General features: G+C 40.8%; 1 protein-coding gene across 2 annotated transcripts in view; it reads left to right on the top strand.

Annotated features, from left to right (window-relative positions):
* znf385c (zinc finger protein 385C) overlaps positions 1-13949 on the top strand; it is an 81579-nt gene extending 67630 nt beyond the window's left edge. The window contains exons 5-9 of one of the 2 annotated variants that reach the window (XM_041817046.1): positions 2382-2768; positions 2880-3067; positions 5714-5812; positions 6354-6443; positions 9584-13949. In XM_041817046.1, the coding sequence (XP_041672980.1) occupies positions 2382-2768; positions 2880-3067; positions 5714-5812; positions 6354-6443; positions 9584-9814 (995 nt within the window). In that variant the 3' untranslated portion in view covers positions 9815-13949. The remainder of the gene's footprint in view (positions 1-2381; positions 2769-2879; positions 3068-5713; positions 5813-6353; positions 6444-9583) is intronic. The other variant, XM_041817047.1, reaches the window with a different exon arrangement.
* The last annotated feature ends 1153 nt before the right edge of the window (positions 13950-15102 follow it).

Below are 15102 nucleotides of genomic sequence, written 5' to 3'. Positions count from 1 at the left end.
GTATTTTTGATTTATTAGTCAAAGATTGAATGAAGTCCTTTTCAAAATAAAACTACTGAATTTAATATTGATTTTTACTTTCTGCATACAGTTTTATTAAAAATCCAATAGAACAGAATATTTTAATCACCAAACTAGTGCCATTTGGGGCCAAATTAATTTCAGCTGCTGAGAGGCCATTTCAAAATATTGCAAAAATATAACATGTATCATGGATGTGTGAAACAAATCCATCTGGTGTGCCAGGTTAGGACCATTTAAATTGCCAGTCAGTTTTCTATCACATTCAGCCATAGGATCAGACACTCGCTCAAGTTGCTCCAAAGCTTTCAGTGTTTTATTTGGATGTTAGACTTTCAAACTCACCAGTCGTGAAAAGAATCAGTCACACAACCTGCAGACTGCCAGGTAGTCTTTTTCACCACTGAACCAGACAATAGAAAGTGTTTCCAAGAGTTTTTTCACCTTCCTTTGGTCTCGGACTTGCAAAATTCCCCCAAAGGATCAAACACAGGATCTTTGATATCTGAAGCAGTCCTCTATGCCTCTGGGCTACTGAGACAGACACTTCATTTTACTCAGAGGTTCAAAGTTTACACAAAGACACAATTTGATTCCACAAACTCAGGTGCTTTCAGACGGACACGGTTCTGGTTCTGGCTCTGTTCAGAACCTTGGTGCTTTCAGGCAAACCAGCATGCGTAAACCCTAGTTGAAGTGGAACCAAAGTGGGAGGATGTGATGGACATGTATCATTACAGTTTTATACAAAATCTATACACATTTATGATTTTGTCATGGTTCCAGTTTGAAACCAATTTACCCAAGAAGTCCTCTGAGAGGTATGAATGACAATTGGAGCAACAGGGAGGTTTGCAAAGCAAGATATCCATCCATCCAGACAGACAGACAGACAGCTTTCCAATTTTAGTAGTAAGATATCAGATCCTTTGACCTTTTTATGAGACCTAGTTTTATGAAAATCAGAGGGCTGTGGCAGAGGCATAAAAACACTGATAAGAGTCCAAAAAGCTCTTTTCTGGGGCTCTCTCCTTTTTGAGGCTTGCACTGAAATTATTATGTTTTTTTTAATCATTGTCTTTATCATTTATGTAAGTATAGAATGCACTCCTTTTATTCTTGGCTGTTTAGATAAAGGCTTTTATTTTGAAAGAGGGGATACCTTAAACTCAGTGAAGATGGCTGAAATGATTCTTTGTTAAATTAGATCCTTCATGATCTAAGTCTTTGAGATTTCTTAGGACTTTGATTCCCCCTCTGCTACTGTGTCTTCCTCTCCAAGGCTCCTGCTTAATCCATTGATCTGTATCAGATCCCTCCAGAGGCTTCTCAGGTGGCCCTGTCTTTCACATGAGCTAAGGATCATATACACCCCAGGGCCCCTGCAGGGGAAGCCAAATCCCTCAGGGGTCACTCTCATTACAGCGAGGGGACTGTCTAATCTCAGTGCCATATAGGTTCTTTTATTCTAACAGGAATGAGAGAGGAAAGCCCTTATCTCCAATGATGAATTTACTCTAAGACGTTCAAGGGAAAAATCAATGGAGCACTGTTGCATTGTGCAGGGTTCAGAGTGTGTGTGCACTAAATAAAATGGAGATATTTAGCGGGCGTCACACAAGGTGCTCCTGGGTGAAGTGTGTGACTCCCCCGAGGGAGCAGCAGGGTGAAGGGGAGACGTGTAATGGAACTCTGGTGACTTATCGGCCGGGCTCAGGAGTCGATTGGTTTGTTTATATTGACTGAGACTCTGGTTCACTTGATATTCAAATAGTGAGTCGAAGGGAGGGAGAGAGAAGGGAGGAAGGAAGGTTGGAGGGAGGGAGGAGAATGATGATATTTGCTTGCCTAAACCAGCTCTAATCACCGCTTCACAAGGTTTAAACGAAAGCTGATACTTTATCAGAAAATACCACAAAGCTAGCAGTGGAAAAGCACTGTTAAAGTCTGTTTCTGTATGTTGATAAAAGAGAGAGTGTTAGGAGATTAATTCAGCTGACTTTATGTTTGTACTTAGGAAATTAAGCCAATCTAAAGCATGCAAGCTCTTTGTTTTAGGCTTATTAATCAGTATTTGTTGACATCTTTGTTGGTGTAAAAAATCAGTGGGTCTTTTTAGACTTAGAAACTAATGAAAAAAGACTGAAAAAGCAGGAAAGACTTCATAGTGATGAATAATTGTACTGGAACAAAAAATAAGAAGGCACATGTGCTGTTTTCTCAAGGCAAAAGCTCATTTAAAATGGACTGAGGCGAAATGGAAAACTGTTCTGTGGTCAGTTGAATCAAAAGTCAAACAAATTATCACTTAATGAGCATTTAACTGAACTATAACCACTGACTTTACCTTTGACACTCAGGTCCTCAGTCTGATGTGGAACCAGACAACCTAGAAATGAAGCCAGAGAAGAGTCCAAGGAGCTCTGTGATGCTGACCCTGGTGTCCGAGGTCTCCTCCGTAGAGTTGGTCACCATGTCCTCTTCCCAGATATCCCCGTCCTCTCACCTCTCAGAGACGGCCTCAGACACCAGCTCCCCTGAAGCTCCTGAGGCAGCGGAGGCAGCAGAGGCCTCTGAGGCCGCAGGCCAGTCCACAGAGTCCGGCAGCCACGCAGACTCATCTAGCACAAATGGGGAGTCCCGCTCAGACGAGGACAAGGACCCCAAGAAGAGCAAGGCTCACCTACATTGTCCTGTCTGTAAAGTTACTGTCAACTCACTTTCCCAACTGGAAGCACACAACAGTGGTAAAAGGCTTTTAAAGGGTTTTAGAGGGGATTCATTCGTTTGAATAAATCTGGTGATCTGACAATCAAATGCATGTTACTTACTGCAAACATCTCCTCCTGGTCCACCAGGTACAAAGCACAAACTGATGCTGGAGGGTCACAGTGTTCAGCCACGGCGCAGGGGGAAGGTGGTGGCAGCTCGAGCTGGCTGCAAGAGCAAGAGATTGGGCAGCAAAGGCAGTGTGGGGGTGCCCAGCAAGAACTTTCAGTGCGAAGTGTGTGAGATTTTTGTCAACTCAGAGACACAGCTGAGCCAGGTAAGAATCAAAACAGATCATAAATATTTAGAAACATAAATATTTAGACCATTTATTGTAATTTGTGGATTTTGCCATCGGCCTCTGTATATTAAGGTGAGAGTTGCGAGCCACCATTCACATTTACTCCACACCATCATCCTGTTGGTGTGGAGTAAATGCTAAAATGTAGTCTGACAGTAAAACTTAAACTGAACTGAACAGCTAAACTTTTGACCGCCTTTGAACTAGGTGAACTTTTCACACTACAAAAGGTTTCCTGTGCTGTCTGAAGTGAAAGATGAGCAGGCAAGAGAGAGAGCTCAGAAATGTCCTACAGATTTGTAAAGGCATGCCAAGTGAGGGTGTCGCTAAAATGGCATTTAAAGGGCCATTGTAGCATTTCTAATGACACTGGAGGAGACGCCACCCGTTGCAGACCATCATGGTGAAACGTAGCATCTTTCAGAATGGAAATACACAGTAAAACTTTCAAAATAAAATCAGATTAAACTTCTGGTCTAGGTTCAGGTAAGTGTTAAGGTAAGGGTAAGGTGACCAGAAGTTAAAAGTCAAAAACCTGATCTGCACAACCTGATTGCAAAATGTTATATAATGTAGCTAAGGCTACAGCTACAAGTTACGCTAGATACATAGATAATCTAAAGCTGACAAAGCTAACTATGTAGCTTTGTTAGCTTACCTGCATATGCTACATAAGTTAATGAGCTCTAAAGCCAATGAAGCTACGTTAGCTACATGGGTAGTTTAGCAATAAAGGTAATGTAGTTGTAGCTGAAGTAATTGAAGCTTTGATTATACTACATTTGCTACAGCTAGCCCTGTTTCAGAAGTAAAATGTGAATGGTGGCTCGCTTCAGCACCATTAACTTCAGCTATAGCCGAAGTAGCTACATTAGCTTACGTAGCAGTGGTAACTATGTTGCTAGCAAAGCTGTGTTAGCTTTCGCTAAAGCTAGCGAGCATAAACACTTCTTAAAAAAGAGTCTATACAATTTCAATCCAGTATTAGACATCAGACCTTTTCTCTGTTTTATGTAACTATAAAATGTTGCATAGTCTCTCATTTTTGCGATGTGGTTATTTCATGAATGTAACTGCCAGACTTTTTTTGTGAATAAAGTTAAATTAAAAAAATAATTATAAAAATTAAACTTTGCACTTACATATTACACTCCTTCTGTTCTGACAGAGGTGGGATCTCACAGTAGTGGTCTATAAGAGATGAGGTCTATGATCTGCAGCTAGACCCCTCTCAATGCACAAGGCAATTTATTTCCTAAGGTCTTGGAGGCCAACAGCCTTGATTTACAGTCAAAATGTATTCATAATGTTGTAGAAATTACAATACTTTTTCAGTGGTTGATGGAAACGAAGTAAGTAACAAATCAAATAGTGATTTAAAGTAGTGTTGAAGTCTAAGAACCCAGTGATCTGAATTTGTCCTAATGATAAACAGGCAATGCCACCAATTAATCTAAATAAGGTGAAGTAGCTCTGATCATCCTCTGACACTGATAATTGGTTATATAGCACAATAAATCCAGTCCACATACACTTAAAACATCTTCAGCCACATGGAAACACATTTATACAAGCTGCAAGGAGTTATGTCAACAGCAGTGGTAGGTCTATGAGGATTTATTTATTTATTTCTATAAACAAATCCAGCTAATTCAGTGAGAACAACAACGTCCTGCAATTTTCTAAATGCCCCACCAACCCAAACCAGGTCTTACACAGAAGCGCTGACATCTGCAGCAGGTTTGCGTCTCTTATGGAGCGGCAGTGGCCCGCAAGACCTTAATCACACCAGATTTTGTGAGATCTTGTGTGCTGGGAATTCTCACAATGAGATCAATATTACAGATGGCAGGTGTTTGGTCCTTATGTCTAAAAAACCTTTAAGATTTGGAAATCATATAGTGATGAGTAGAAGATGCCAGCCGATACACAGACATGTATTTTGAAACTGACTTTTTACTTCTGGGTGACAGTGAAATCCCAGTTAAGTCCTTGGTGTGGTAAATGGTATGGTAAACCAAATTTAAGCCTTTTTTATATCACTTTATTTTTCCATGGCTCAATCCAAAGCAGCAGTTACACCAACATAAAATTTACAGCTACATTTTCCACATTAGACAAATATTGATGCTGTAACTAACTGTAAAGCTCTCCATTGAACAAGTGCGTATTAACCGCTCATTATCCCAAGCTACTAATGCTCACACTGGCTCAAACCAGGTTGTGAAGTAATTTCTCCCCCTTTTTATGTTCATTAAATGCTACATCTGAGTGAGGGGATTGTCTTGGAGGCTTTGAACATGCATGGAGTGGATTGTGAAAATGATGCAGATAGGCTGGGATGTGTGAGCAGAGCACCCAGGCAGCTTTAGCTTTAGACACATTCCACCGGGTCTTATACAAACATCCCCTCTCCCAGGAGGACATAAGCCTGTTTAAGGGCTGCAGCCAGAAAAAGATGATGCAGCCGGAGGATAAAGTAAAGTGATGTAATTTCTGTGCTCTTCAGTCATACTCGATGTGTAGCCATTATTTATTTAGCAGATAACATTTGAAGTTGTTCCACTGTGGTATCACAGATACATGGTAGCCCTCTGATGGTATTTCTGCTGGTTTCGGCAGCACATGAACAGCAGAAGGCACAAGGATAGGCTGGCCGGAAAACCACCCAAACCCAAATTTACCCCCCACAGCAAGAGCCAGCCGAGCTCCAGCTTAGCGGTAAGTCTCAGCATGAAGACACAGACAAACAAAACTCTGCAAATATGCACGCACACACCCTCACTCAGAGGAGACAAACAAGTCATAATTGCCTTTCTCTTACAGCAAATATGCTTGAACTTGCTGTACACATGTTGGAATAAATCCAGCCTAGCTTGTGAAATAATGCATCTTTAAACAGTTTTCATTTAGTGCTGTTACAGTTAACTGATTTGACCCCAGTCCCAGTAGACAAACAGTTACTAACACACACAAACACAGATCTTGTTACATGCCTCTCAGGGGCCTCTATGTCTTGCTCTTGTGTGCCTGCTGTCATAGAGGTTAAGCACACTGTTGTACTCAGTGAGTCCCCTACCCCTGAGACAGGTCTAAAATAGTCCTACCCTCTCCAGCCCCCTCCCTTGACCAGCTCTGACAACAGCAGCCTGAATCAGCACTCCAGATTAATCACTTCTCTGCTCCTGTCATATACACACCTCCCCATCTCTCCCTCTCCCCACAATCCTCCTCTTCCTCTTCCTCCTCCTCCATCCTACAGAACGTGAGATGGAGTGGCTATGCAGGCGTGGCTGTGTCTGCCATGAAGAAAGCATTCAGCCAGTACAATCTCACCTCCCTCTCCTCGCAGGTCAGTGGCAGGAGAGGCCGAGTCTGGGGTTGGATTTTAGAGATGGCTGAACTTTAGGCCTGGCCACGGGCAGGGGACTGAGCACAGATAATGAATTAATCATTGATTTTTGTGTCTTTGTTTGTTTTTAAAAGAAGTTTAACTCTGTTGAGCTCAACTGTGTCTGCCCACCTTGTAGGCAGCTCTGGTTCCAGGAGTAAATTTCTCCATTCAGATCCCCCATTGACTTCAGCAAGATTCTTATATCAACATTTTTAATCTGAGAACCAAGACCAGACATCTGCCTTGGCATAAAAAATGGCATTCAAAAACTGAAAAAAGATGAGCAATTCACTGCAAATTTATAGCTTTCCAAACTCTCTAAAGGTTCACGACCTTTTTTTCTACAGCAATCTTCATTTAAGATTATTAGGCTTGTCAAACAAATAATATTTTTTAATCCTAATTAATCTCAGAAATGTTGTTGTTAATCACAAACTGTTTTTGTTTAATTACATATTTCTGCCCCAATGTAAACTAAGGGTAATAACTTTCTGTTTGGATACAGACCTGCTTTGTTTTGACAGAAAATAAGGAACTTGTTGTGGATTAAAAAAGAAATAAGGGAACAGTAAGAGATAATTAATAACACAACATGCAGATGACTTTTGACTTGTCTGCTAATCTGTCTGGGAGTTTTTTAAACTGAGAGGGTAATGTTGCAGTGGCCTAAGTAAAGTCTGCACAATAAAGCATGCAGTGAATTGCAATTTAGACAAATTTATTCACCAATTATTGACCTTTGCAGTCACAATTAATGAATTAATGTTAACACCTGTAGTATTAGTAATGTTGCCAAATATCATACTGTAATGCCATCATTGACAGCCAATGTTCGTGGAGACGGCAAGCATTGATGGTAACAGCAGGGTCCACCAAGCAGATAGGTCACTGTGACACCCTAACAGTGTGTCTCAAATCGCACACAAAATACTGTAATCCTGTACACGTAAATGCAGTAGAGAGCACTTAATCACAGTGTATTGTCTCAAATTGTGCCCTTCCGTTTTGCACTTACAGGAAGTGACAACAGTTCTTCTTCCTTTGCTTCTTTTTAAACAGCAAGTTATAGACAGACATTAAGCAATTGTTATCAAAGTTTGATGGCTGTTTTCAGTTTATTTCAACTAGTATGTATTTTGCCTTAAATGCCCTTTTCTTGTTTGAAATCTGCTGCTGCCACTCATAACATGTTAGCTAGCTAGCTACAAACAAAGTTAATATCGCATGAACTTTCATCTTCTACAGGAACATCCCAACAGGAACAAACCATTTATCTTGACTAAACATGACATTATGGCTAATAATTAAATCTGTTATGGAGAAAATGAATGGGATTTTTATTTCTGGAACCACACTGTTGAGCTCTGTTTACTCACTGGTGATGATGTATAGTACATGGAGTTGTGAATTGGGAGGATCTACTTCTACTGCCTGTAGGTTTAGGTGGAGGTTTCCCATTCTAGTTTTACATGTGCCAAATATAGTTTTCCTCTGACATCTCACTGAAAGTTGGAGGCTAAAAAGCTGTTTAAATGTTGTTAGTTGTGTGTTGTACGTAGAATGTAATCTGCCTTATCATCATAAATTCATCATCTGTTGACTGATAAAAAACTCTAAAGACATTGGACAAAAATCTTGTGGTACATTTGGGTATATTTGTCAACAAAGAAGTTTCTTTCAGTGACTAATGTTAGCGTTCAACCACTTACTGGCTAATATTACTGCTAGCTTATTTCATAACCATTTTTTGTGTCTTGAAGATGCTTTGGCTAGTTGTAACGTCAGCTGGGAATTATTTTAACGCTCATATGAGCTGCATGCAATACTTAAAAATGTAACTTTAGCATTCAGTCATCTCTCAGCTAACTGTTATCTTAGCTAGCGATAGCACCAATAGCTTATAGGTTGTCAAATAAGTTGCTGAACTTAAAAGTGTTCTGTTCCTCAGGATGTTCAGTGTTTTTTAGTCACCAATAAATCTGGAAGCATTAAAATGATAATAAATTTCAAGTTTCCAGGCATTTCTATGACTTACATCTTGAGGTGCAGTAGTATTACTTAGCTGGCCTTGCTAAGGCTACTTAGCTGAGTTGCTACAAAGTACCTTGTTTTAAAAAAGGGGGAAACAGATTAAATATGTGAGAAAGAGAGATTGTAGGCTAACAACATGGCAAAACCTTTCCCTCCACTTCACAGCTCTGTGGACAGACATTAACCTAGTTAATTTACTCAAAGACTGTACAGTCAAGGTTCTGCGACCTGCATGTCTGATTCTTCTCACTGACCTCTTTGTTGCATGAAACAATTTGTTTGTTATTAGTTTCATGCTATAGAGGTCTGCATTGTGAATCAAATTCTTCAACCTCATCAGGTTGAAAAGGTTCGTTCATTTGCAGAAAAAAGCAGCTGCAGTCAGCTTGGGTTCAGAACAGATACACTGGATTAAACTGGCAGCCCTGAAACACAGCAAGAATAAGATGTTAAAGTTTCGCAGCAAAGCTTCTTATATGTGTGTATACACCCAAGCTAATTGTTCCAAGCAAATTTTGGCTTTGCCATTTGTTTAAAATGCAAATGGGAAGAAACTGTTTGTGATACTTAACTGATATACATAACTAAAGCTGATGTTTTTGTTTAAAATAATAAAAATGTAGTTTATTTGGCTGTTAAAAGTCAAAAGAGCTGCATTATTGTTTTTAGTCAGAAATTGTCCATTGGCAAATTTCATCCAAACTGATCCACCTATTTTATTTTATGTCGTGGTCAGTGAGAGCAGCCTTTACCTTGGGTTAAGAAAAACCACCTGAAGCATCTCTTAGAATGAATGGCTGTCATTTAAACCTTTTCATGACTGAAAAAGGAAATATTTTTTTCTTTTCGCTGTAGACCTGGCATTAATCTGTGTAAATCTGTCTGATGAGTGTTCATGTAACAGTCTATCAGGAAACCAGTTGTTGATGGTATTTAGTACAGAGTAATGTATAACATGCATTCCTCTATGTGTGCAAACACGGCCCCTAAGTTTGGGTGACATGTTTGCTCTGCCCTCACTGTGTTCTTTTCTCACTTCTCACCGCTCCCCCTCCTGTCTTCTCCAGACCAAACTGGCCTTGCAGAAGCAGCTGACCAAGAGCTTGACAACTGGCTTCCTGCCCAGCCCCCTCACCCCGCCAACTCTGTGCACAGTGGCAACTAACCCACTGGCCCTGCGCCACCCAGTGGGCACCACCACCTTCATCCAGACCCCCTTCCTGGGCCCCGCACTGTTCCGGCCCGCCCCTGGGCCGCTGCGAGCCACACACACACCCATCATCTTCTCCCCTTACTAAAGACTTAACCCCCTTACCCACATAAGATCCACCCCTGTCCCTTTACCAAACCCTAGGCCCTCCTCAAGTGTGACCTACATGACAAAGGCCACACGCAAACTATGCAGCCCGCCTGACTTACCGGAACAAGTGCACAAGTCCTGATGCTCTGTGAAGAGCTGTTCTTATCCTAAAGGCCAAGATCCCCCATCATGCCTTCTTTCTGCTCCTCTTATCATGACCTAAGGAGCAGGACCGGCCTCCAGACAGTGACTGGTGCACAGAGGCCGCTTTTATAGCCATTTTATGGGTCATCATGGTTCAGATTATGGATATTATTGTGTAATTTATTAGAGATCAAATATAGACAAGTCTAGATGTATGTTTAGTGTGGTTGCCACAAAATAAGGTCCCTTTACTTGATGCTCTTTTCAAATGTTTTTAACTTATTGGTGCGGGGGTTTGATGGATGGTGGGAGGATTATGGACCATTTAAGCAGCTGAAGAGGCGGCATTCATCTGTATATGAACAGGTAGTCTAACTCATCAGAGTTTCAACAAGTTTAAGAGGCATCTGAGGTCAAATCCTGTCACATTTCATCTTTGTATGGCAAATATGAACTCTGGACAAATACCACATGTCAGCTTTTAACATTATTAGCCATTATTACATGAAAACATCTACATACACACATATTACCATATTCTAAATCCTAATTCATATCATTTAAACTGTTGGCTGTATAAAAGATGGACGATGCAACTCCACCTCCTAGTAAAAACGTGAGCAAGACAGTCTGGCTGCAGACCATTCATTACTTTCAGAACAGAAATACATGCTAAACTTTCTAAATAAACCTGATTAAACTTCCATCTAGGGTTAGGGTAAGGGTTAGGAAACCAAAAAGTCAAAATGCTTACCCGATAAACCTATTTCAAAAATGTTTAAGAAACACTCAAAGGAAGAAAGCTCACCCTCCATGAGAACATTGCAATGCAGCCAGCATAGCTTACACAGCTCCGTTAGCTGCATGAGCTACCTAGAAAATGTGTGAAGTGTTCATAGCTTAAGCTAAGCTCTCAAAGCAGCTATGCATGCTACATATCTACGTTTTCTGTGTAGCAAAGTTAGCTTTAACTATATTCAATAAAGCTCACGTTGCTAAAGATAACTTTTCTGAAGATAATGGAACGATGTAGTTAACTGGGCAAAGGCTAAGCTCACAAAGCAGCTATGTAAGCTACATATTATATTAACTATGTAGCTATGTTAGCCTTATTTATGTTTGCTAAAGCTACAATGATAAAGCTAACTTAGTTAAAGATAACAATACTTTGTAGCTAATATAGCTAAAGCTAACCTCACAAAGCAGTTTTGTAAGCTACATATCTACATTACCTATGTTGCTTACAAAACTGCTTTAGCTACATTTGCTAAAGCTAACTTAGGTAAAGTTAATGGAACTACATAGCCAACATAGCTAAAGCTAAACTCACAACACAGCTATGTAAGCTAGGTATCTATGTTATCTACATTGCGCCTGCATTGTACCAGCCAATTTTGGCACTCCCTTTTGTGAGATACATGATGTCTCAATTCGTTCTTTGAGAGTGACCATCAGAAATATACGGTCTTTAGCCATGCACCTCTCAATGTGAAACCAAAATACCAGCTATTGGGTGCTGTAGGGATTGGCTTATAGAAGTCAGGACTGTCCAGAGCAAAACAGACTCTTGTTTCAATTTGTAGCAATCTTATTAGTTTTTGTTTCCTGTCCTTTCTCCCCTCTGCTAATCCAGAACACATAGCACAGCAGGAGCCACACAAGTCAACTGAACTGTCAACTATGGTATTATACCCTTTATATAAAAAAATAACTCTGGGACATGATATCGTTTTGTAAGAGCTAGCTCAAAATAAAGACACCATGTCTGATAAATATGTATTTGACATGTATTTTGATAGCCTTATTTTCTTCTTTTCCCAATTGTTAACATGGAGGAGGTGGAGCGAATCAGTCATGAGGATTTTTATGTCGTCCATCTTTTTATAAAGTCTATATTTGCCTTCCCTAACACTCCTTCCCTGAGCCCTTGACTTACATAATTAAAACATTTCTTGCTCTCTTTATTTTCTGAGTCACTGCCACAGTCAGATTACTTTCCCGCTCCTGTATCCTCAGGATTAAGCACTCATTAAGGTCTAGAAAAGGTCAACTTGTCAGCTCGCCTTTGCTTCAATTTGCAGATCTGTCTTCTTTTTGGAGTGATTTTTCCTTTTGCTTCAGTGCATCATTTGTGCAGTGCTGCTTCGACGCTCTGCTCCTGCCAAGCTGGCGGCATGACAACATGTTTGCAGTTTCATATGTCTCGCATTGCAAAAATGACATTTTTGGGTTTTTTTATCCCCCCTTGTGACTGCTCTTTTTCTTTCCCTCCTTCCCCCCCTCTGTCCTCACCTTCTCTGTGGCGCATGAGACGATGATGAAGAGCAAGAACCCCCTTTCTTACGAGATAATCGCACAAACAATAAACAAAACAGATGACTTGATGGGATTTCTGAGGGAAAGTTTGGGTGACAGTGGGTGGGGCGGCTGCTCAGCTGGTGCTTGATTGACATCCTGTTGCAGAGTATGGACACAGCGTGGGAGGTAACAAAGCACAGTGCCATGGCAACCACATTAAAAGCACCTTAAAACTGATTTACTTACAAAAGCAATGAAAATTTGTGTTAATGTTCACCTTTTTTTGCTGTAGGTGTGTGTTCATTTTTCCCAATCCAATGTCGGTGAGAGTTTTGCTTTGAGAAAAAAAAAACAATCAGGTGAAAATGCTCACTTTAAGAAAAGTCCCACATTTAAAGCAATACATTCGATATGTTTTATTTACAATGTGTTTCTAGTGTGTCAATGGCTTTATCTATTCTATACTGTACACACCTGTAACAATGTATGATGTACTTCAACACAGCCAAGGGCCATTCTGAACAGTCAGCAGGGAGTCGTTTGAAATGTCTGACAGTGCCGCCCTCGACGCTTGCAGTCAGTCTTGAGTGTTGGGACTCCAGGCTGACAAGTTTCCCTTCGCAGCTGCTCCCAGAAAAAGGGTGCTTCAGCGCCATATGACATTGTTGTTTCCCTTTCAAATGGAGCGGGAAGAAAACTTTTGTACGACTTCCACTGAGCAAAACATTGTTACGTCAGAGACAAGTGTTTGGGATTGAGTGTCACAAGTGCAACATCGACTGTCATATCGCTGTTCATGCCGTGTGCTGTCTCTCTTCCCTCCTCTCCCGCACAGGAAATCGACTGCACCCGCTCCCCTCCCCCCTCTCTGCCAAATCGGACTCTTGGCAAGGTCTCATAAGGACTTGAGGCATCATCCTCCCGTCATACCAAATCATGTTCTCTTAAATTACAGCAATCCTATGCATCTCTCATTGTGCAATATGTAAACTCGTCTGTGATGCAGCAGTGCCATCTGTCGTACGAACCCTGTTATTGCCATTCAGTGCTAGTGCTTTTGCAGAACATCTCATCAGATCTATATTTCTGTTTAAGGATCCCCTAAGTGTTTCTGGGTAATCAATCTGCCATATTGATGTGACCCCCCCCCCAGTCTCACTACTCAGTGAACCAGCCAGCCTTTAATCTTCACTGTTTGTTTGTTTCTATCATTCAGTGGGAACTCTGACTGTAAGAAGTGAAACTTTCTTAAAATAAAGACTCTAGAGAAGGCAAATTATATGTAGAATCATAGAGTAACTATAGAGATTTTATCAGAGTTACTATTGTTATCTGTATCATAACTGCTATCATAGAAGAGGGTAGATTATGTTATTGTAGGCTCTGTGCAGCATACATGAAGAGGAAAAAGTATTTCTTTCTTTGTTTATTTACGTGGTTTTACAAATATGTTTTTTTAAGTACAAGAGGCGATATTTAAAAGCTTTTTTTCTCTCTCCTTGTTGGTTAATAATATAATTCAAGGCCTTTTTAAGACAATATCCTAAAGTCACATTAGCCAGGCCTTCTCAGGGGTGACAGGTTGAGCAAATGCTAACATGACCATCCATTCAGGGTATCCCTCCATGGCTCAAGAGAGCAGGAAACACTGTACGCATGGATGGAGTGACAAAAAAACTTACAGTGCTGTACCATAGGGAGTCAAAGTGATGGATTTTGGAAAATAAAGCTTTTAGAACTTGTAAAAATGGTTTTAATGATGTTTGTGTGTATGTTTCTCCTGCATCAAGAGTGAAAATGAAAAACAGCAACATCCCAGAAGGCATTGCTTTGATTCAGATTGACATTTTTTGCAGTAACAATATGTGCGTGGGTGTGCGATAAAAAGGAAAAAAACAGCTCAGGCAGATGATTGCTTATGAATAAACAGTGACAACATGAATGCTCACATTTACAGAGAGGTTTTTGCACTCACTCTTTGATTAAATCATGTTTGGTACAAAAATCTCATAAAGAAAAGAGAAATCTAGCCCTGTTTCTGATGAAACTGAAACAGCGTTATACGTAATCCGGAGTTTGCAGGTGCAGAATTTTCTGGCTCCCACACACCAGCTGAAATGAGGCAACACAGCTAGTCATTTTCAGTCATTTTAGGAAACAACATGTGACAGCAGGACTGGAGTTAAGCCAGGGTACAATGGTGGAAACAACAAAAATGAGATAAGACCGCTGCGTCCGGGCGCTGTTGCATCTGTGGCACGGAGGACTGATGGCACAACACACCTGATGCAATTTAGACACAGCTTCATCTCCTATATTTAGAAACATTAGGGTGCATTTTACTTTGGATTTGGTCTTTCCTTCTGCAGACAGATTAAGCACTAAACAATGCATCCTCCTGGATTGTCTTAAAGCAGCTTTACCAGTGTGTAATCAGCAGAGAAGTGATAAGCTGTGCCTCAGTGTTTTTGTCTACCTCTGTGGATAATCATGTATTTATCTCTGTTAGCTCTGTAATAATTTCCTTGTTTCCTCTCGGATTATTTATTGTCCTGTGCGCCATAGGCCATCAAGTCGGCCTGTCCTTTGTAAAAACAGCAGATAAGCACAGCATCAAGGCCCGCCCCTCCTGCTATGCCAGTCAAAGACAGGCAGGCATCCTCCAGCTCTGAAAAAGCAGACGACGAGGTGGGAGGACACGATGACCTTGCTGTGCTGTGACACCAGCGTATCCGTTGTATTGATCCATCATCTTATCTGGCTGAGTGACATCCTTATCTCCTGCTGTGGTGGTTGCCCCCTCTCTCTTCTCAAGGGTGACCCCACACACTCGCAGCCTTGTGT

Source organism: Cheilinus undulatus, linkage group 21 (genome assembly GCF_018320785.1).
Source record: "Cheilinus undulatus linkage group 21, ASM1832078v1, whole genome shotgun sequence".
Classification (NCBI taxonomy): Eukaryota; Metazoa; Chordata; class Actinopteri; order Labriformes; family Labridae; genus Cheilinus; species Cheilinus undulatus.
Note: the sequence above shows the minus strand (reverse complement) of the source record. Positions and strands in the feature narration are given on the sequence as shown.